This window comes from Orycteropus afer, unplaced genomic scaffold (assembly GCF_000298275.1).
Source record: "Orycteropus afer afer isolate SDZICR_OR568_19922 unplaced genomic scaffold, OryAfe1.0 scaffold00014, whole genome shotgun sequence".
Lineage (NCBI taxonomy): Eukaryota > Metazoa > Chordata > Mammalia > Tubulidentata > Orycteropodidae > Orycteropus > Orycteropus afer.
This window is the reverse complement of record NW_006921601.1, coordinates 18,372,599-18,394,575: the sequence shown is the minus strand read 5'-3', so window position 1 is coordinate 18,394,575 and position 21,977 is coordinate 18,372,599. Positions and strand designations below refer to the sequence as shown.

At 40.6% G+C, this 21,977-nt stretch overlaps 1 protein-coding gene across 1 annotated transcript; it reads left to right on the top strand.

The window, feature by feature from the left end:
* The first annotated feature begins 1,198 nt into the window (after window positions 1-1,198).
* On the top strand, window positions 1,199-21,759 carry E2F8 (E2F transcription factor 8). Its single transcript, XM_007955816.2, has 12 exons — window positions 1,199-1,213; window positions 3,380-3,658; window positions 4,006-4,162; window positions 9,234-9,545; window positions 9,755-9,916; window positions 12,301-12,438; window positions 14,706-14,909; window positions 15,406-15,493; window positions 15,751-16,282; window positions 20,317-20,449; window positions 20,565-20,959; window positions 21,580-21,759. Exons 1-12 carry the CDS (start codon window positions 1,199-1,201, stop codon window positions 21,757-21,759), a joined length of 2,595 nt encoding a protein of 864 aa, XP_007954007.1.
* The last annotated feature ends 218 nt before the right edge of the window (window positions 21,760-21,977 follow it).

Below are 21,977 nucleotides of genomic sequence, written 5' to 3'. Positions count from 1 at the left end.
GCTGTGGAGGGAGGAGCTGAGCTCCCGCGCAGAGGGGCGGGGACAAGCGAGGGGGAGGGGCGGGGATGCCGGGGTTCCGGGCGCGGGTTTGCCCGCGCTCTAGCCCCGCGCTGCAAAGGGGCGGTGCCGGCCGTGGTCCGGCTTTCCGCGCCAAATTTTTAAATCGAAGGCGGAAGGTCCGGGCCCGCCCCTGACACCGCCAACCAATCGCTAGCCCGCCACCGGCTCCTTGATTGGCCGGGAGTCGTTGCCCTGGGAACCGCGAAGATGCTGTCCGGGAACTGTCGGGCCTGAGGTGGGCGGACTGGCCCGGGGGGAGGGGTACTTGGCTCGGCAGAGGGGGAAGTGCGCGGGACCCGAGCTGGTGGCGTGGCGGCAAGGGAACTGTACCTGGTTGCTTTCCTGAGCAAATACAGCCTTCCATGCTGTGAATCAAGACCGTAGCGGCCCCCTGAAAAACAGGAACATAGCAGTGTGAATTTTTAAGGAACTCTTTTTATTTAAAAAAAGTCTTAATCATAAGGCGCTCTTTAAATGCCCAGCAGTACGTTTTGCGCTTTAGGGAATGAATGTGGAAATTTCATGTCAGTTTCTCAAGCGTTTAGTGCTGAGCCTGTGCACGTGTGTAAGGGGGAAAATTCAGGAATCTGGATGCAGTCTTGTATCCAGATATTCCGGGTCGTTTCTGCTCAGCCTGAACCTGGACTTGTGGCGCTCAGTCCGGAGCCCTGGTGTGTGAACAGGTGGGTACTTGCTGCGGTCTGTTCCAGGATGGTAGTTCCAGAATATGGCCTGTCTTCTCTAAAGATGAGAGAAGGTTGGCACTGGAAATTCCGTGGGTTGCTTGCAGCCTCGTGGCAGCAGATCGATTTTGCAAAATGAAATCGGTTTGCTGAAGGGTTTTACTGGCATTTTTCGGAGTTTTCTGCCCAGCGGGGCTTTTATCTCTGGTCGGGAATAAAATGTAAATCTAGTTGGTCATTTTTCCTTAGTCTTTATTTTTGTAACCAGCAGTGTCCGTGAATGAATTTTCAATAGGAGATTTCATAGTTCTTATTTTTTCCAAACTTTTTCTATTTTCTTTAAGGATATTAAACTTTTTAATAGAATTGATTGGACTACATGAACCATCGGGATATTGGGAGGAACTCCAGATTTTTCATTTTTAAAGAAACTAAATGTGTGAGAAATTTACAGAATGGAAAACCAAAAGGTACTCTTTCATTGTCCACCCTTGCACTTTTAAATGCAGTATCATCCTAAGTTAACTTCATAGTTTCTCAGTAACAATATCACATTAACGCCATCTCCTTTTTTAGTTAACCTTTGTAAAACCCAGGAAGAAGGGAAATTTAATTTTTGAAGAGGGGGAGATTTGCCCAGATTAAAGTAGTCTTTCTAGTTTTTAATAGTTTGGTGGAAGTCTCAGAGAAAAAGGGCATTGGCATAGTACAATCTAATACCCAATTAAATATTTTTAAGTAACTAAAATTTGTTAGTTGCATTATGATATTTTTGAGGATTCTTGAACAACAGAAATTCAGAAAGGATATTTGACATGATTTGAGATTGAATTTTTTAAAAAATAATTTTTCAAATTATCAGCTTAACTATGGCAGCCTGGTAAGCACTTTATGAGGTAAATGTTTTGTAAAATTACAAAAAGAAATCATAAGTGGGGGGTGTCTTGATTGGTATTCAAATACTGATAAATTAAAACAAAATAAACTAATGTGCAAATTTCCTAAAAGTTACAGGTATTTGTCAGATAAGACAATTGTGATATTGCTGGCTTCTGATAGTTTTAAGCAAAGGACAGGAGCCTTTAGAAAAATCCTATTCTTGGGCTAGCACATGTCCTCAAGTATCACCCACTGAATTCGTCATACTGACTTCCAAGTAAGAGCACCATACTTGGAATGAGAAGATCCGATTTCAAGACCCATTTGACCTCTCCCCACCTTAGTTTCCTCTTCTGCAAAATGAGAATACAGGATTTGGTGACATTGGAAATGGAAAAACACTTGATTGGTCCTAAAGTGTAACACATGTATAAACTAATCCCACTAATCCATGTTCCTAAGGTTACTGAGAAATTAGTAGTCTCAATTCTTTCACATATTGCTATCCCAAGCCTTCTCTTTAAAATAGGCACAGATAAGAAGAATGTGTGACAGTCCCTGATGTCCACAATTAGAAGAAACATAACCCACTGCCATCAATTCCAACTCATAGCAACCCTATAGGACAAAGTAGAGCTCCCTCTATTAATTTTATTTATGAACTGCTGTTAATTTATCTGTTTTTGCTCAAAGTGGCAGTCCCATCTCTGCCAGGGAGTCAGCCTTGTGACCTTGGGTAACTAATTTTACTTCTCTGTGCCCCATTTTCTCCTTGTATACAGTGAAACCAAACCCACTGCCATCGAATCAATTCCAACTCATAGCAGCACCCATTGGGTTTCTAAGGCATAAATCTTTATGGAAGCAGATTGCCTCATCTTCCTTCCTGGAGTAGCTCATGGGTTTGAACCGCCAACCTTCTGGTTAGCAATCTAGATTTTCCAGGAACTTTTCTGGTCAGAAACCCTGCTCTCAAGCACTCTGCTGCTCCCTACTGGATTTTTCTGATAAGGCCTCACCCTTGTCTCTGGTTCTCTGACTCATCCACATTCGTGGTTTATTGAGCACCTACTGCACGTAGTCATTGTTTTAGGCAGATACACAGATTGCTGGGACATGGTTTCTGCCCTAAAGGCACATACGTATTACAGTGTCATGAGTAAAAGTTGCCCCTAGGAGTTTGGATCCCTTAAAATTATTAAGTCCTGTTAGGTGAAGCTTGTTGTTATTGTTATGTGCCGTTGAGTCAAACCTGACTCATAGCAACCCCTCCTTGGGTTTCCAAGGCAGTATCACTACGGAAGTAGATTGCCCAACCTTCCTTCCCAGGAGTGGCTGGTGGGTTTGAACTGCCAGCCTTCTGGTTAGCAGTCAAGTGCCTTAGGCACTATGTATATTGGAACTCTATATTTGCAAGTCTTTTCTAAATCTAAAATTATTTTAAAATAAAAAGTTACAGGTCCTAATAGTGTTTTTTTTTTTTTTTCTTTAATTCTTGAAACAAGAGATGAAAGATTGTAGGTCTGTGCTTTTTGCAATTAAAAATGGGAAATTTAGCTATTAGAATGAATAACATGTTATTTTATTATTGAAATATAGTTATTAATTTAGTCAACAGTACAGCATCATTAAGCATCTTTTCCTGACCAATATTCTGCCTGTTGTACAGTTTCCAGAGTCAAAAGCCCTCTGATAAATCCTGCTTTACAATGGCTTTAACTATTTAACTGTTTTTTTTTTTGTTTTGTTTGGATCAGGAGAATCTCTTTTTTGAGCCACATAAAAAGGTACTAATGAAAACTCCTCTGAAAGAATCCACGGCCCCAAATATAGTGTTGGCAGAGATCCAGCCCGACTTTGGCCCTTTAACAACACCCACCAAGCCCAAGGAAATCTCCCAGGGGGAACCGTGGACACCAACAGCCAATCTGAAAATGCTCATCAGTGCTGTGAGCCCCGAGATCCGCAATAGAGATCAGAAGAGGGGACTGTTTGATAACAGAAGTGGACTACCTGAGGCCAGAGACTGTTTACATGTAGGTTTTCAGGAGACTGGGGGCTGGGGGAAGGCTGTCGCTGTTGTGGACTTGCCATCGATAAAAAGCACCACCAAACAGCTATTAGCCTCTCTCAGCACAATGGAAAGGTTTGCACCCCATCACAACAATAGCACTGGGAATTCTGAACCTTTGCGTTATTTTTAGTTCAAGCTTCCCTTTCAGATCTGCCAAGCAGTGAGTACTAGCTTCCCTTTTTTCTTGCGAACTTTGCAGTTATTGAAGCCAAGCACAGGTAGAAGTTTTAGTCACTGAGTGCAAATGCCCCTAATAATTTTGTCAAACTTTATTTGAGAATAAAGCATTATTTGCCTTTTTCTTTTTAGGAACACTTATCTGGAGATGAATATGAGAAATCTCAACCAAGTCGGAAAGAGAAAAGTTTAGGACTGTTGTGTCATAAGTTCTTAGCTCGATATCCTAACTATCCCAACCCTGCAGTGAATAATGACATTTGCCTGGATGAAGTAGCAGAGGAGCTTAGTAAGTACACAAAGAACTCACTAAAACAGTTAATAATTAAAATGACTTTATGGACTTACTCCATTAGAGCCACACTCATCTGGCCAGTGTTTATAAATGACACAAATATGGCTACATGGAAATATTTGTAAACTTTTAACCCTGTTCATTTAAGAATATAATGCATATCGTTTCTAATTCCAGCGAAGCTTAAAACAGAAGCAGAATACCACAACAAAGATTGCTTCTGACTGCATTTCAAAAGCTCAGAAGTTTGAAAGTCAACATTGTTTTATGACTTATATCACAAACAGCTACAACTGACGTTTTGCCTTGGTCTCTCCTGAAGAGCCATGCTGGTGAATGGTGTCTTCATAGATTGCACTTTATGCTGAGAATCAGCTTCTGTCACTGGAAGCAGGACTTTAGTGCTCTCTGCCACTCAGTAAAAGTCCTTGGGTCATGCAAACGGTTTGCACTACTAACTGGAAAGGTTGGTGGTTCAAACCTACACAGCGGCACAATGGAAGAAAGGCCTGACACTCTGCTTCTGTAAAGATTACAGCCAAGAAAACTTCATGGATCTGTTCTCAGGAACATATGGGGTCACTATGAGTTGGAATCAAATCAACAGCAATCGGTTTGGTTTTATTTGTTTCTGTTTTGGGCCACTAAGTAGTTTTCTGAAAACTCCAGTTTGCTGTGAGCTTTGTGTTTTGTAAAAGTTACTGTGTTTCCCCCTCTTTTACTCCTCTCTTCATCTCTGATTCATTATATTTACTCTCTTACTCAATTTAATTTTATTCACTTATAATATTTTAGACCTAAATCTAATTAGAACTAAAAAGGGGTCTGTGGCAAATTTGGAGTACCTTTAGAATAATGAAAATATTTTAGCATAAAACTCTGAGGAGATGTGCAAGATAATGTATTTTCATATGTAGCAATCATCACTCCATGAAGAAAGGGTTTGCCTTTCTAATAAGCCACTTGCTGTCGAGTCATCTCCAACCCATGGCAAGCCCATATGTGTCAGTAGAATTGTGCCCCATAGGTTTCAAGGGCTGAGTGTTTGGAAATATTTGCCAGGACTTTTTTCCTCTAGGTGGAATCAAACCTCCTATCTTCCACTTAGCAGCTGAATGCTTTAACCATTTGCACTTTTTAATACATGTATATAAATATCAACTTTATTTCATAATTTAAGAATATGCAATTTAGATTCATCTCTTCTTTACATAGGAGTTCTGGTGTGACAGAGGTTAAGGCATTTGGCTTCTAACCAGAAGTTTGGTGGTTTGAAAAGAAAGATGAGGCAATCTGCTTCCATAAAGATTTACAGCCTTGGAAACCTTATGGGGCAATTCTACTCTGTTCTGTAGTGTCACTATGAGTCGGAATCAACTCAATGGCGGTGGGTTTGGTTTGGTTTTATTCTTCACATACACCTAATTGTAACTATGTAGGAGGTTCCCTTTAATTCATCAAGTATCTTTGGATCACCTACTATGTGCCAGGCAATGTTGTAGGAGGTTAGGATGCATCAGTGAACAAAAACAAAACCACTGATCTCACTGAACTTACATTTCTATGGGGGCAATAGATAACAAGCAAAGAACATATTTTGTTGTTATTGCCATCAAATCATTTCCACTTATAGTAACCACATGTGGCACAGTAGAACTGCACTCCATAGGATTTTCCAGCCTGTACCTTTCGGGAGCTCTGGTGGCACAGTGCCTAAGGCATCTGACTGCTAACCAGAAGGCTGGCGGTTCAAACCCACCAGCCACTCCTCAGAAGGAAGGTTGAGCAATCTGCTTCCATAGTGATACTGCCTCAGAAACCCAAGGAGGGGTCGCTATGAGTCAAATCCAACACATGGCAGTGAGTTGTCTTCCAAATTGCCTCTGGGTGGGTTTGAACCACAAACCTTTCTTTTAGTAGTCAAGTAACTAATATATGTTAGAAAGTAATTTGTGTTATGCATAAAAGAAAATCTAGAACAGAATAAGGGAGATTAGGAGTGCTGGAGTAGGGATGCTTTGCAATTTAAAATTCAGTGGTTAAGGTAGGCTTTCTTAAGAAAGTGATATCAGAATGAGAACTTTATTTATTTTTAACTTTTTATTGTGGTTTCTAAAAGGAAAACCAAAGTCACTGCCATCAAGTCGATTCAACTCACAGCAACCCCTTCTTGGGTTTCTGAGGTGGTGTCTATATGGAAGTAGATTGTCCAGTCTTCCTTCCCAGGCATGGCTGGTGGGTTTGAACCACCAGCCTTCTGGTTAGCAGTCAAATGCCTTAGGCAAAGTTTATAGAGCTAATTAGTTTTCCATTCAATAATTTATTTTGTTTTGTGACATAGATTGCGGTCCCTACAATGTAACAGGATTCTTCCCACTTCCCCCCTATATTTACTTTTCCATTCTTCTTTCTTATCCCTTCCTGCCTTCTGAGGTTTGATCCTAGGTAAATGCTGCCCTTTTGTTCTCATATGGTTGATTGTTCTAAGGAGTTCCTCTCAAGTATTGTTGTTCACCTTTTAGGCCTATTGTTTGGCTAAAAGTTGAACCTTGTGGGTGAATTCACTTCCAGGGTGGAAGGCTATCTAAGGCCCACAGTCTCAGGAGTTCCACCAGTCTCTATCAGACTAGTAAGTCTGGTCTTTTGTATGATTTTGAGTTTTGTTCCACAATTTTCATCCCAATCAGAGCTGCTAATGGTAGCCAGGCACCATCTAGTTTTTCTGGTCTCAGGGTAGTGGAGGCTGAGGTTCTTGTGGTCTGTTAAGTCCTTTGGACTAATTGTTTCCTTGTGTCTTGGATTTTTTTCACTCTTCTTGTCCATACAAGAAGTTGCATCTTAAATGGCCACTTGCAAGTTTGAAAGACCACAGTGACTACTCAACCAAAGTAGGGTGCAGAACATTTTCTTTGTGTACTATGTGGTGCCAACTGACCTTGATATCTCCCAAGACTATGGGCCTAAGTCCTCAGGCCCAGTAACTCATTGCCTCAAGGTATTGGGGTATGGCTAAGAAGTTATCATAACTTTGTATCATAACTATATATAGTATGCTGTACTATATGTATGGATATATCATAAATACATAAGTAGAAATATCCTCTGTCAAACCTATATATATTCGTGGGTGTGGTCCCATTTGCCTTCCCATCTCTGTTCAGTTGCATGTCTATTTTTCCACTCATAGATTATTGTTCTTACTGTTATTGCAGGATTGTGTATATAATAGGATTTATCACTGTTGCCTTTGACCTTTATATACCTCTCCAGGTCTTCCTTTACCTTGGTCATTTTGTGCTGACCTCCCCCTTATTGTATATTGCCTTTCCCTTCACCCAAGTTAGTATGTGTCCACTCTCTAGTTAGTGATTTCCCTCCCATCCCTGGTAACCTTCACAGAATGTTTCTTACTGTATGTAAACTCAGAATAAGAACTTTAAAGAAGTGAGGGAGGGAACTATGAGGACATCTGGGGGAATGGTTCTAGGCAAAGGGAATAGCCAATGCAAAAGTGTTCAGGCAGGAACATATCTGGCATGTTCTAGGGACAGCAAAAAAACCAGTAGGATGCACCTTTCTTGAATAGTTTTACTAAATACTTTATTATTAAGGAGCTCTGGTGGTGCAGTGCCTAAGGCATTTGACTGCTAACCAGAAGGTTGGTGGTTCAAATCTATCAGCCACTCCGTGGAAGGAAGATGGGGCAATCTACTTCTGTAAAGATTTACCATGATGGCATTCATTTTGGGTTTTTACTATCATTATTATTATTATTATTATTATTATTAATAGTTCTATTAAGCACTTTTCCAGAAAGCCTGCATTTAACCAACTATTTGAATTTAAATCAACATTAAGATACTGAACAAAGAGAACATGAACATTGAAGAATATTGAAAACCCAGTCTAAATAGATTAATGAAAGTCACAGAATTACTAGTAGTACATTGTTAATGGTGCTCCCAAACAAGCACAATGAAAGTTTATCTTCTATGTGGGTTTTTAAAAACTATGTTGTGGTTTTACACTTTTCTGAAATCTCATTGCCCTTTGTACCTGTCTACAACTATCACAGGCAGCTTAGAGGGGAGGGAGAAGAGGGTGGTAAGAAAATAGATTGGAAAACACGGGATTTAGAGTATTCAAATCCTAACCTTCCCACTTACTAGGAATCTTCCTAGGTGATGGAAACGGTTCACACACTTGGTTGCAAAATAAAAATAAGAAGTTCAAGTCCACCCAGAGGGAAAAAGCCCTGACCTTATACATCTAAAAACTCAGCCTTTGGAAACCCTCTGACACATGGGATCACTATGAGTTGGAATCCACTCAGTGGCAACAGATCTGTTGTTGCCGCTTTGTCACATATTCTGTGCCCTGGGGTGAGTGACTTCGCCAGTCTGAGCCTCTCTTTCCTCATTATGAAGTATGGATAATACCATCTCTCTCACAGGTTATGGATAAAAATTCACTAAAGCTGAATGGCACATATCAGACCCTTGATAAATGCGACCCTCCAATTTCATACTGTTATCTATGTCCTTTGAGAGCAGGGACATGTCTTTGTCACCTTCACATGGTTTGTTGGGCAAAGGTGTTTACTTATACAGTCAGCCCACCACATCCAGAGGTTCCACATCCATGGATTCAACAAACCGCAGATCGAAAATATCCAGGGAGCAAAAAAAAATGGCTCCTAGAAAGGAATTAAGTGGTGGAAGCAATCCCACAAAGGCTAAGAGGGAGTGTAAAAGCTATTTACATAACATTTATATTATATTAAGTATTATAATAATCTAGAGATGACTGAAAGTATACAGGAAAATGTGCATAGATTATATGCAAAAACCATGCCATTTATATAAGGGACTTGAGCATCCATGGATTTGGGTATTGGAGGCTGTCCTGGAACCAATCCCATGCAGATAATGAGAGACGACTGTAGTTAATAAAGGTATATTATCCACAACCTACTGGCTAATAAACCATGGAAAAAAATGTCCTTCAATTCTAAACATATTAACAAATCTGATCCTAGTAACATACAATTGTGCATTCTTTGTAGATGTTGAGCGTCGACGCATTTATGATATTGTGAACGTCCTAGAGAGTTTGCACATGGTAAGCCGCCTCGCCAAAAACAGATACACCTGGCACGGGCGACATAATCTCACCAAGACACTTGGGACTTTGAAGAGCGTTGGGGAGGAGAACAAATACGCCGAGCAGATCATGATGATCAAAAAGAAGGAATATGAACAAGAGTTTGATTTTATTAAGAGTTACAGTATAGAGGATCACATCAAATCAAACGCTGACCAAAATGGACACCCTGACATGTGTTTTGTTGAACTCCCCGGAGTGGAATTTCGGGCAGGTGAGAGGCAATATTGAGAAGCCCAGGCTATGTGTACTTTTTGTAGGTCTAAAGAAAAGGTGCAGTAGAGAACCCCACTCTGAAGCCTCTAATGTTAAAATGCTGTAGTTAACTGTATGATCAGGTTGTGGTATTTTTAGCCTTGTTACTTGAGAAGTCACTTGTCCCTTCATGAATTTTAATTCTCTAATCCTCATCCTTCTCCAAAGCTTCTGTAAACAGCCGCAAAGACAAGTCTTTAAGAGTGATGAGCCAGAAATTTGTGATGCTGTTTTTGGTGTCAACACCTCAGATAGTAAGCCTAGAAATTGCTGCCAAGATTTTAATTGGGGAAGACCATGTGGAGGATTTGGATAAAAGCAAATTTAAAAGTAAGTGCTATGGACTGCCTGGACTTTTGTGTTTTGGACCTGTTCTTGGATAGTTGATTCTCAGATATAAACTGATTTCCAAATAAACAGGTCATCTCTAATTATGCTTCTATAGCTTCATTTCTCTCCCAGAAACTATGATAACACTGCTTTAGCTAACTTGTAGGATTCAAAGACACATATAACTACTCTTATCTGTCTGACACATTCATTTATAAACAAACAAACAAAAAAAAAACACACAGCCATCCAATCAGATCCTAATCATAGCAACCCCTCCTTGGGTTTCCGAGGCAGTAACACTACGGAAGTAGATTGCACAACCTTCCTTCCAATGAGTGCATGATGGGTTTGAACCACCAGACTTCTGGTTAGCAGTCTAATGCCTTAGGCACTAGGCCACCAGAGCTCCTTCGCTTATAAACAGTTCCTTAAAAGTTACCTCATTTGATACCGTAACTTTGTCCCAGTTTTACAGGTGTGGAATCTGTAGTGTCTAAGGTTGACATGGGCAACAGGTTGTAAATAGGGCTTCAAACCAGTTCTAAATGGTTCAGTCATGGCCCACAGAAAGAGGGCGGAGTATATGTTGCATAGCAACCAAATCTCTTGAGAGTTGGATTTTGACCCAAGTAAGAACAGGCAGCAGTGCCCCATCAAAGATGGCAGGAGACTGCGCCATTTTGAATGTAGTTGGCTTCCATCTTTGAGCAGGGCACCGCTGCCTGTTTCCTACTCCAGTCAAAATCCAACACTGAAGAGATTTTGGTTGCTTGGCAATACCTGTGCGGCCTTTGTTACCATCAGCCATGACTGAACCACTTTGAAGTCCTAATTATAAAGTTGAACCGAAACCCAGGTCTTCACTCTTTCCACTGACTCATACACGAGAGTATAAATAACTTTTCTAAAACTGTCCCCTGACATGACCTGAAGGGTAGTTGGTTTGTCATTTTGAACGAATAGTTTTAGCCAAAATATCTGCTTGGAAGTTGGACTGGTTTCTTAAGGCAGAGCTTTGCCCTCACGCCATTCCAGAATTTGCAGGAACCCCCAGGAAAAAAAGGGATAGAAAGAGGAACTCAACAGAAGTAGAGTTGCCTGTTGCCAACAACATGCCCATGTCTGCTATGAGTATCAGCACACTGCAAAGAAATGCCAGCTTGGACACAGGCCACTTGAAGCTTTGGGGAGAACTGGTGGGACCCAGCTCTATGGTTAGGAGAGCAACCCAGCCGCCTCAGAGACTGTAGAGCCTTGTTACACACAGGCTCCTTCCATGTATATAAAGCTGTAATACTCTCAAAGTATGTTCTGAAATCCCCAGGTCAATAGTGTAGCCATAAAGATAAAATTGCGTAGACAGTAACGGCAATAATGCTGGCAATTGACTTGGGAGATCTGTAATTTCAGAAAACATGTCTTGATGCTACTGATGGGCTGCCTGCTTTTTCTGAGTTCACCAGACATGTTTCAACCCTCCGTTTCACTGATTAGTCACAGCCTTGGAAACTGATTCCAGGAACGGCAGGCAGTTTGCTGAAGGGAATTCACATCCTTCAGGCATGGCTATAAAGAAGGGGCTCAGTTTGTAATCTTGTACTATCAAGACAGCAATAAAGGCAAACTTTTTCAAATGAAACTTTTATTAAGCTATGCAGGATTTCTAGAATTAACAAATCTATGCTTTACATATTACATAATAAGAGCAGTATCAAAAAAAAAAACAAAAACTCACTGTCGTCAAGTCCATCCAACTCACAGCAAGCACTCCTTGGGTTTCCAAGGTGGTATCTACGGAAGTAGATTGTCCAATCTTCCTTCTGAGGACTGGCTGGCTGGTGGGTTTGAACTGCCAGCCTTCTGGTTAGCAGTCAAATGCTTTAGGCACTACACCACCAGAGCTCCCAAGAGCAGTATAGAATTTATAAATTTTGATGGGGTCCAGAGTTTTCCATGCTTATGATATTAAATAAATCTAATTAGCTATCACAAACAGGAAATTACATTTATTGGCAATGTTTTGTTTCTAGTTGCTCATAAAATTCTTCTGAATCCATTAGAAGATACTGAGGAATGGTGACTTTTATTTTAAAAAAAAATGTAATATAGTTTACAATAAGGTAATCTCATTAAGTCATTTTTCATCTTTCCACATGTGCTTTTGTCATTTCAAAATTCAGTGCCAGCAGTCTTTTAAATATTTAAAACTATTGTTGTTTTAATTAAAACAGCATCACTAGAATAACTTAAAAAGGAGTCAGATTTTCCTTGGTCTGACATTTGACAGGATAGCTCTTGGACTATCCATAAAGTGTTTATGAAGTACTGTCCTTGGACCTTTCATTATTTCACTAAGTGGTGTATATGCTTTCCTTCCCAAGCAAAAATTAGGAGGTTGTATGACATAGCAAATGTTCTGAGTAGCCTGGATCTTATCAAGAAAGTGCATGTAACAGAGGAGAGAGGCCGAAAGCCAGCTTTTAAATGGACAGGCCCAGAAATCAGTCCAAATCCCAGTGGTACGTATTTTTTTTTTTTCCCAATCTTTCTTTATTTTGACATAATACACATTTACAGATATTTTCCCTTCCGCTTCCTACCCACACCTCACATGGAAAGAACTTGCATCAGTCATGAGAAAGACAAAGATGGGTGCCTGTGTACAAACTTTGGCTACTGGCTCCATCAACAACCCAAGATCCACATCACCACCCACCCTGTGTCTAGGAAGTGAAATCTATATATGAAAGGATTTGAAGAAGTTGAAAGCACCACAAAACATAAGACACTATTGCTATGATTATGCTGCTCAGGGACCCTGTGCTGCCTGTGCACATTGAGAATATCAGATGAGTTCATATTTATGAAATGAGTTCGTTCCAGTGTCAAGTAGGTCCCCATCTTAAGTCTGTAGGTAGCGCCAAGGGTTAAGTGCTGAGCTACTAACTGAAAAGTTGGCAATTCAAATCCAACCCAAAGGCACCTCAGAAAAAAGACCTGGTAATATACTTCTGACAGTAATTTATGTAGGGTAGCCACTGAAAACCTTATAGAGCATGGTTTTACTTTGAAACACATGAGGCCACCACAAGTCAGAATTGACTCAGTAGCAACTGGTTAGTCCCCATCTCAGTTATGATATTTTGCATTTCCCTGGAGATCCCCCACTCAGAAACAATGGACTATGGCAAGAAGGGCCATAGATGCAGAGGCCAGTTTGGGTTCTAGTCCCAACTCTGCCATTTATTAGCTGTGTAGCCTTGGGCAAGTTACTTCTCCAAAACTCAGTTCCTCACCTGTACAATGGGAAGAACATAGGCTATTTTGTGGGATTACTATGATTTTGGATATAATCTCAGAGAGAAGTAATTTATGTAGGGTTTTGGAATATAGGCTCTCAGGCCAGAGTTACCAGGTTCACATCCCAGCTGCACTTCTTACTTGTTGAGAGATATTGAGTCAGCTTGTTAATTTCTCTGACATAGGTATGAATTTCACAAGAAAGACCTACCTCCTGAAGTTGTTATGAGAGTCACCATATTTCATCAGATCTAAGACTTCACTGATTATAAGATACATGATTTTTTATATATCACTAAGGAAGAAAAATCTCTTAACAATTATACTTTAGCACACCACTGATTATAAGCTACAGTGTGGTTTCAAGAGATGTTCAAGTGTGAAATTTTTTGTCTCAGAGTTCATTTAATATAAACAAAGTAATCATGTGTATAAAGCACATCGTCAGTGCTCTGTAACTTGCATTATTTCTAAAGTCATCCAAAGGGAAGGCAACCCACCTCTGCTTTTTTTGGAGGCGGAGGGAGATGAAAATATAGTTGGAATCCATGGGTTCCACATACACAGATTCAACAAACTATAGACCAAAAATACTTGGAAGAAAATTCCAGAAAGTAAAACTTAACTTTGCCATGCACTGGACACTACACTGAATCCACATGAATGAAGTGATGTGTAGGCACACCCTGCTGAAGGCTGCTGCCATTTCACACGTCCCCAGTCTCTCTCCAGCACTCCTTCACTGAGCATTGTTCACCTCGCGTCCTCTTAGTTCACTACTTGTGTTGTATGCATCTTTTGTTTCTGTGGAAAAATGGCTCCTAAAAAGCAATTAAGTGGGCAAAGCAATCCCACAAAGACTAAGAGGAAGAGTAAAATGCTGTTCACATAACATTTGCACTGTATTCGGTATTATAAGTAATCTAGAGATGATTTAATATATATGGGAGGATGGGCGTAGGTTATATGCTTATACTACACCATTTATATAAGAGACTTGAGCATCCATGGATTTTGGTATCTGTAGGATCAGGGAGGGGGAGGTCCTGGAACTAATCCCCCACAAATACTGAGGGATGATTATGCATCACAAAGCATACCCGTTCAACATTTTCTATACGTACAGTGTAGAAAATGACCAATGATATTGGTTACATTCTCTGTATTGTGTTACCATTCTTACAATCTCTACCCATGTTGTTCCATCACCATTAACTCAGACTCTGCTCCCTAAATTTCCCTGTGTTTTCAAGTTACTGTTGTCAGTTTGATCTCATAGATAATTTTTAAAAGAACACACTGCTCAAGTTCAACTCAATTTTAGTTGAGCTAAATTGTTTAGTTTAAGGATGACCTCATGGGATAGTTTCAGTTCTAGACAGAAAGAGTATCTCAAGGCTGTAGTTTCAGTGTTCGTCCAGTCCCAGGGAGTCCAGGAAGTCTGCAAACCACCCATGTTTTAATACTCTGCCCTTTTCTGTTTCAGGTCCCAGCCCAGTTACTCCTTTTGCTCCCTCAGACTTGGAGGTGAGGAGGTCTTCAAAAGAGAACTGTGCCAAAAACCTCTTCTCCACACGTGGGAAACCAAACTTTACTCGGCACCCATCTCTCATCAAGCTAGTAAAGAGTATAGAAAATGATCGGCGGAAGATCAGTTCTGCTCCCAGCAGCCCCATCAAGACCAATAAAGGTATGTTTTCAATAATGTCAGCTCTCAGCTAGGAAGAATTCCTTTTGATCTGATTTTGTAGCTTGATCCTTGCAGTACATTTTAGAGTTGTTTTAATGTCCATATACCCAAACACTTTTGAAGCCTAACTTGAGTATGAATTGTGTATAAAAAGCAGTTTGTGGGATTAGTATTTCATTTGAGTCCCTGCATGTGCAAATGGTTAACATGCTCGGCTACTAAGGCTGGAGGTCCAAGCCCACCCAGGGATGCCATGGATGAAAGGCCTGGCAATCTATTTCTGAAACATCAGCCACTGGAAACCCTATGGAGCACAGTTCCACTCCAACACAGTGTTGCCTTGAGTTGGAATCAACTTGCTGGCAACTTGTATCATTTCATTGCTGTGTATTTTTGTGAGGAGGTGGATGTTTTCTGCTCCTTTGACTTCAGTGAGAATTCATCAGTGTAAACCTTTGTTCTTTAATTTTGTTCTCCCCTCTCTCTATTTTACCAGCTGAGAGCTCTCTGAATTCAGCACCTTTCCCAAGTAAGATGGCTCAGCTCGCAGCAATTTGCAAAATGCAGTTAGAAGAGCAATCAAGGTAGGTTGGCAATGCTCTTTCATAACAGGATGAGTTACTTTTACACTGCATTATTGAGGATTACTTATTATTTTATGTAAGAATAGACACTAGCCTTGGAAACTGGCGAGATAATCTTTTCTGAAACCCCTACTCAATCATTACAGAAACTATCTGCTAGTTTCATAAAAGCATGGCTTTAATCTGAGGTTTAAAGTGGTGGACCATCAAAGAAAATATGTTTCCATTGTGTTGCTTTTTATAATCTTGTCTTTCAGTGAATCCAAAAAGAAAGTGAAAGTGCAGCTGGCGAGATCTGAGCACTGCAAACCAGTGGCCCCTCTGGACACCCCAGCAAATGCTGAGCTGGAGCTGACAGCACCGTCTCTCATCCAGCCACTGGGGGTGGTCCCCCTGATCCCCAGCCCACTGCCCTCGGCAGTGCCTGTGATCCTACCTCAGGTCTCTTCAGGCCCGTCCTATGCCATCTACCTGCAGCCCACCCAAGCCCAAACCATGACTCCACCCCAAGGCCTGAGCCCTACGGTCTGCCCCACCCACTCTTTTAAAGCCACTGCATCAAAAGATTCCACTGATGTCACCACCGAGAAAGCAACCAATGATGCTGCAAAAGCAAGTACCTCCACCAAACCTGGGAGCTTGCTGCCAGCATCAGAGAGACAAGCTGCAAAGAACAGAGACAAGGAGCTTTCTGGAGAAAGAGTCTCAAAGAGGGTACACATGCTTGAAGACAGTGGTTCGAAGAAGAAATTTAAAGAGGATCTGACAGGACTTGAAAATGTCTCCACAGTAAGTATAGCCTTGAATTCTGCAAAGTTGTAGCAATTCCCTGGTTGAGTAGAGGAGAACTTGGTGGCCTGTGAAATTCACCAGAGCAAAGCACAGCCTCTCTGAAGACACAGAACTGTTCTTTAGCATCTCATAATCCAAACGAGGCCCCAGACAACTAATCCCCTGGCTGGGGTGACAGCAGGGATATTTTTAACCTTTGGAGGAAGGGATTATTTGTCTCTTTTTAAAGCACTACCAGTGGTTGCCCTTGTGTCCATTTCTCCATCACATACTGGAATGCAAACACCTGTCATGAGAGTCTTAAATAATTTACAAGCAGACGTAACCCTGAGTAAATGGATGGATGGGATGCACAAAGTTCCTATAACTCATGCTTTCTGAGTCACTACCTAATGTTTATTTGATGTCACGTAACTGGCACCTGTTGCCCAGAAGATAAATTTCTCCCCCTCTTTTTAGACTTTAAACTTAAAAATCAACACAAAATTTCTATTTTGTGTAAATAGAAATTCAAACTAATCCTGGGAAATTGTAGGTATATTTGATGTATTAGGCTCTAGAGATTTTTAGTTTCTAAATAGATTTTTTTTTACTAGGTGGGGATTAGTTCAGGAAAGAATTAACATTTATTGCATGTCTACTGGGTGGTTCAAAGGGTTAATGCACTCAGCTACTGACAGAAAGGTTGGCATTTACGTTCAACCAAAGGTACCTCAAAAGAAAAATGAGCCATTGAAAACCCTGTGGAGCACAGCTCTACTCTGACACATGTGGGGTTGCCCTGAGTTGAAATCAACTCAGTGGCAACTGGTACCCACGTATCAGATGTTACAGGTACCAGGCACTTTTACATACGTTATCTCATTTTCGTCCCTTAGGACAGTTATAGATGAAAGACTATCATCAAATAAACACCACTAACTGGGAGTAGAAGTTATTCTTTCATTTTGTTAACCCAATATTTTATTTCTCTCTGTCTTGTTTTTCCACATCTATGAAGAATGTATTCCACCAATATTTCCTGATTACCTATTGGATATAAAGCACTGTGCTCAGAATCAGATCTAACCTAGGACCTGCCTTTGGTGGTGGTTGCTTCTTGGCTCTATTATAGTTTTTGCGAGATTAAGTGAATTTAGTACATGATGATATGTAATAGAGGGGTTTGTGATCCTTTTAAGGCACCATATAAGCTGAAGGGTATTATCTGTTACTGTTCTTACTAAGGAGGCTTTAGAGTTTGTCAAATCTTCCCTGAGGATGGCCTTATGGTAACTGTTCAAAACATCTATTATCTTAGCATAGTATCATTTTGCATTTAACATACATGCTAAGGGGAAAATCACAAGGCTTTGGATTGATTCAATTTTCCAGACGGTCCATAATCTCTTTGGGCCAATGGGTATAATTTAATAACGGTCTCCTGTTGCTCACTTAGTTATTCAGGATTTGGGTTTTCATGACACTCTGGCTGGCTTCATTTTTCATCTTATGACTTCATTTTGACCATTTGATTTTAGCGTAGACTAAGCAGGCAGAACAAAGAAATTGAAAGATTCATGTATTAATTCATTCAAAAACATTTACTGAGAAGGTCTCTTGAGGGTAGAGAAAAGATAGTAAACAAATAAAGAGATACAAATATATCAAGTAGTGAATGATAAGAGCCCTTAAGCACTCAAATACTAGCCAAACAGTTGCTGGCTCAAACCTACCCAGAAGCACTTTGGAAGACAGGTCTGCCGATCTGTTCCCAGAAGGTCACAGCCTTAAATCCTATGGAGCAGTTTCTGCTCTGCACACATGGAGTCACCATGAGGCAGAGTCAGCTTGACGGCAACTAGCAACAACACAGTGACAAAACAGGCTGTTGGGATAGGAGGGTGAGAGGACCCCGCTAGCCTGGATGAGATGACATTCCAGTTGGCATATGTCAAGTTCATCTAGTCTGCTAATTTAATAGCTCTAATTTTAATAAAAAGGAATGATAATGTAAGTTAAAAGATTTTGTGGTGAATGAATGTGGTTTTGCACAAAATTAGAAGATAATTATTAGAGTAATAAGGGCTTTACTGAAGACTTGAAAGAGTTAAACCAGCAACCAGAATAACTTGTACCATGCGAGAGACAATGAAGATTATAATTACCAAAAAGGAGCTAATTGCAAAACTCAATCTACCCCTTAAAAATTCTCTGTTCCTGCAGCTTTCCAGGAACCTTGAACAATAAAGATATTGAACAGTACCCAACCATTGGAGAAACAAAACGGAAAGCTCACGGAGCATTTTTAGCACTGACAGTCCTGGATTCACTGCTTCCCATAGAAAAAGTTGGGACTTGAGAAAAGCTAGATCAAAGTGTAGCCTGTTGTTTTGACAGTGGAGAAGAGGAAGATAAAAGCAGGGCCCTCATTTACAAGAGCTGCTTTTAGCTTTTGCCGGTCCTGCTGGTGGTAGGGCTGAAGCTTCTCAAGCAGCTCAGCCCCCTGCAGGCCTCTGTTTGCCAAAGTGCAATATCAAGCAAACATGGTTGAGGCTACATGCACCACAACACTTGGATCTTTCCTGTTTGGAATATAACTTTATTACCTAAAACTTTTGCTTTAAGATAGGTAGGTTTCAACATGAATTAATCAGTTCTCTTTTTTGTCTATAGTTTTTATTTGTTAGTTTGTTCAGGTTTTTGTTTTTGCTGTTTTTTCTTTAAAAAAAAAAAAAACCTCTGGTGCATACCATATAAGACGTTTTGCTTGGTACTATCAGAAAGTAAAATACTGAAAAATATATATATGCTTATAAAATTCCTTTACTCTTATCAGAAGTTGGCAAATTTTCTATAAAAGGCCAGAGAATAAATATTTTAGGCTTTGTGGGCCATATGGTCTCTGTTGCAGCTACTCACCTTGGACGTTTTAGCAGGAAAACAGAGGCCCTTTTAAGCAATACATAAATAAATGGGCATGGCTGTGTGCCAGTGAAACTTTATAAAAACAGACAAGGAGATGCATATTTGGCCCATGGGCCACAGATTGCTGACACTTGTTGTAAATCAACATTTCTCAAAATGCTTTCCTTGAACACTAGTCCTTTATAGCCTACCAAAAAATAATTTAGGAACTGCTACTCGGTGTTATCTCCTTGGAGATTTACAAGGTACCCCATCATTAAAGTCTCAAAAATTCAGCATTATTTAATTTAGCATTTCCCAAAGATATTTGACCATGAATCACATAATCCCTGTAGCATCCCATGGAACTAGAGTCCCTCAGGATACTATTTGAGAAACACTAACACCAAAGCAAGGCAATCCACTTCGGTAGTGATACTGCCTCAGAAATCCAAGGAGGGGTCGCTATGAGTCGGGTCCAACTCGACAGCACGTAACAACAGCAACACCAAGCCAAACCCATTGTTGGAGAGTCAATTCCAACTCATAGCGACCCTATAGAACAGGGTAGAACTGCCCCATAGGGTTTCTTAGGCAGTAATCTTTAGAAAAGCAGACTGCCACATCTTTCTCCCTCAGAGTTGCTGGTGGGCTTGAACAACAAAGCTTTTAGTTAGCAGCTGAGCATTTAATTACTGAGCCACCAAGGCTCCTTTTGACAAATACCACCCCACGTGATTGAACAATGATCAGATAATTCAGCAGTGCCATGTTTGGTCTTCACTAAACTTGGTTCATGTAGCACCACACCATTCCAAGAAGTCTGATAGTGGGAGTTAGGATGTCAGTGTGAGTTGTTGTACTAGGTGAACCTACCCCTAAACAAGCTCAAGGCTAACTTTAGGACATTTCCTAAAATCACAGGTGGCATTTAAGAAACAGATGCTCTATTATTCAATGCAAATATTGCCATGAGTGGGAGGGGTATTATCCTCCATTAGCTAGGTGGCTAGCTTGCCTGTAGCCCATACCTTTGGAGATTGTGGTCTGATGAGAAACAACCAATGGGTATTAGTCCTGGAAGAGACACATGGCCATTTTCCTGTATTTGTGTGTAAAATAAACCCTTCCTCCTTGTTTTCTAGACCTTGTTCCCATCAGGATATCTAATCCCTCTCACCCAGTGCTCGTCCCTGGGGGCAGAGTCCATTTTGTCTAGTAAAGAAAATTCAGGTACACTTTCCCCAAACCACAGGATCTACAGCTCCCCAATTGCAGGTGAGTACGTGGAAAACACTCTTCAAACGTGGGTCAGCCTCGAGTTCACTTAAACTCTTTAAACTCAGACAAATGCCCGTGCTTTTAAGATGTTTTCCCCCCCTTTTCTTTCCAGGTGTTATTCCAGTGACATCATCTGAACTCACTGCTGTTAATTTTCCCTCTTTTCATGTAACACCTTTGAAGCTAATGGTCTCACCAACTTCCGTGGCAGCCGTACCTGTCGGGAATAGCCCGGCTCTTTCTTCAAGCCACCCCGTTCCCGTCCAGAACCCAAGCTCAGCCATTGTAAACTTCACCCTGCAACACTTGGGGCTCATCTCCCACAGTGTGCAGGTGACCTCCAGCCCTGGACCTGGAACTGTTCCTGTATCTCCAAGAATAGAGGCTACTAATATCCTACCAGAAAGTACAAGTACTCAACAAGGAAAAGCCACCAGGTATGACTCACCAGTCCCAGGCCAGAACCAACCAAATGGACAATCAGTTCCTGTTACAGGGACACAACAGGTGAGAACATTTCCATTTAATTTATTATTGCTATCATTAATTATTACTATAATCATTATATTACTAATTTATTTAATAAACAAAAAAATAATAACTAATATTTGCTACATATAGATCATATTAAGAGTTCTGGTGGCACTGCTAACCATAAGATCGGCAGTTCAAAACCACCAGCTGCGTGGTGGTCTGCTTCCCTAAAGATTTACAGCCTTGGAAACCCTGTTGGGGTTGCTGTGAGTCAGAATCAACTTGATGGCAGTGGGTTTGGGTTTATAGATTATAATTAACATAATTAGCTGTCAGGCCCCAAATATTAATATCATGTAAGACTTGCTTATGGAGAGGAAAAGGTTGGGAAGATGAGGGACTTGAAGGCTGCCTGCTTTCCTTCCAGAACCCAAGAAGAGTGCCCAAGGAGTCTATGTTATTGGATTATCATGAGAATTTTATTTAACCTTAAAAAAATAATAATTGAGAAGTGAAATGCATCAAGGCTTACACATCTAAGTAATTCAAGTTATGCTAGGTTCCCAACATGTTACCAGTCTAATCTTCTAAGATTGCTATGACATACATAGCTATGGAGATTTGACTTCTTTTTTCCTTCTCTTTCCAAACAGCCTGTTCCAGTGACACCCAAAGGGTCACAGTTAGTGGCTGAAAGTTTCTTCCGTACCCCAGGTGGGCCAACAAAGTCAACAGGCTCATCCTGTATGGATTTAGATGATGCCAATCAAATCTCATTAGGAACTCTCTTCCCACAACGAAAACTAGAAGTCTCAACAGAGGATGTTCACTAACTGACATATGTTGGCTTCGTTTTTGAAGAGTTATTTAATAGAAAAGATGCACAAAGACTGATTTGAACAATATATTCTCTGAAAATAATGTAAATATGTTGGTAGGTTTACTTCATGTCCAAGCAGATACTTGTTTTCATACTTATGAACACACACTATATATTTATATAAAGCTTAGTTCAGCCTTCAGTCCTACAAAATAAAAGTAAAATGTTGAT

What these genes read in the sequence shown, in the direction of transcription:
- E2F8 (XM_007955816.2), top strand. An exon ending in CCCCATCAAGACCAATAAAG is followed by an intron (nt 14,910 to 15,405) that starts GTATGTTTTCAA and finishes CTATTTTACCAG; the next exon opens with CTGAGAGCTCTCTGAATTCA. An exon ending in CTGTTACAGGGACACAACAG is followed by an intron (nt 20,960 to 21,579) that starts GTGAGAACATTT and finishes CTTTCCAAACAG; the next exon opens with CCTGTTCCAGTGACACCCAA.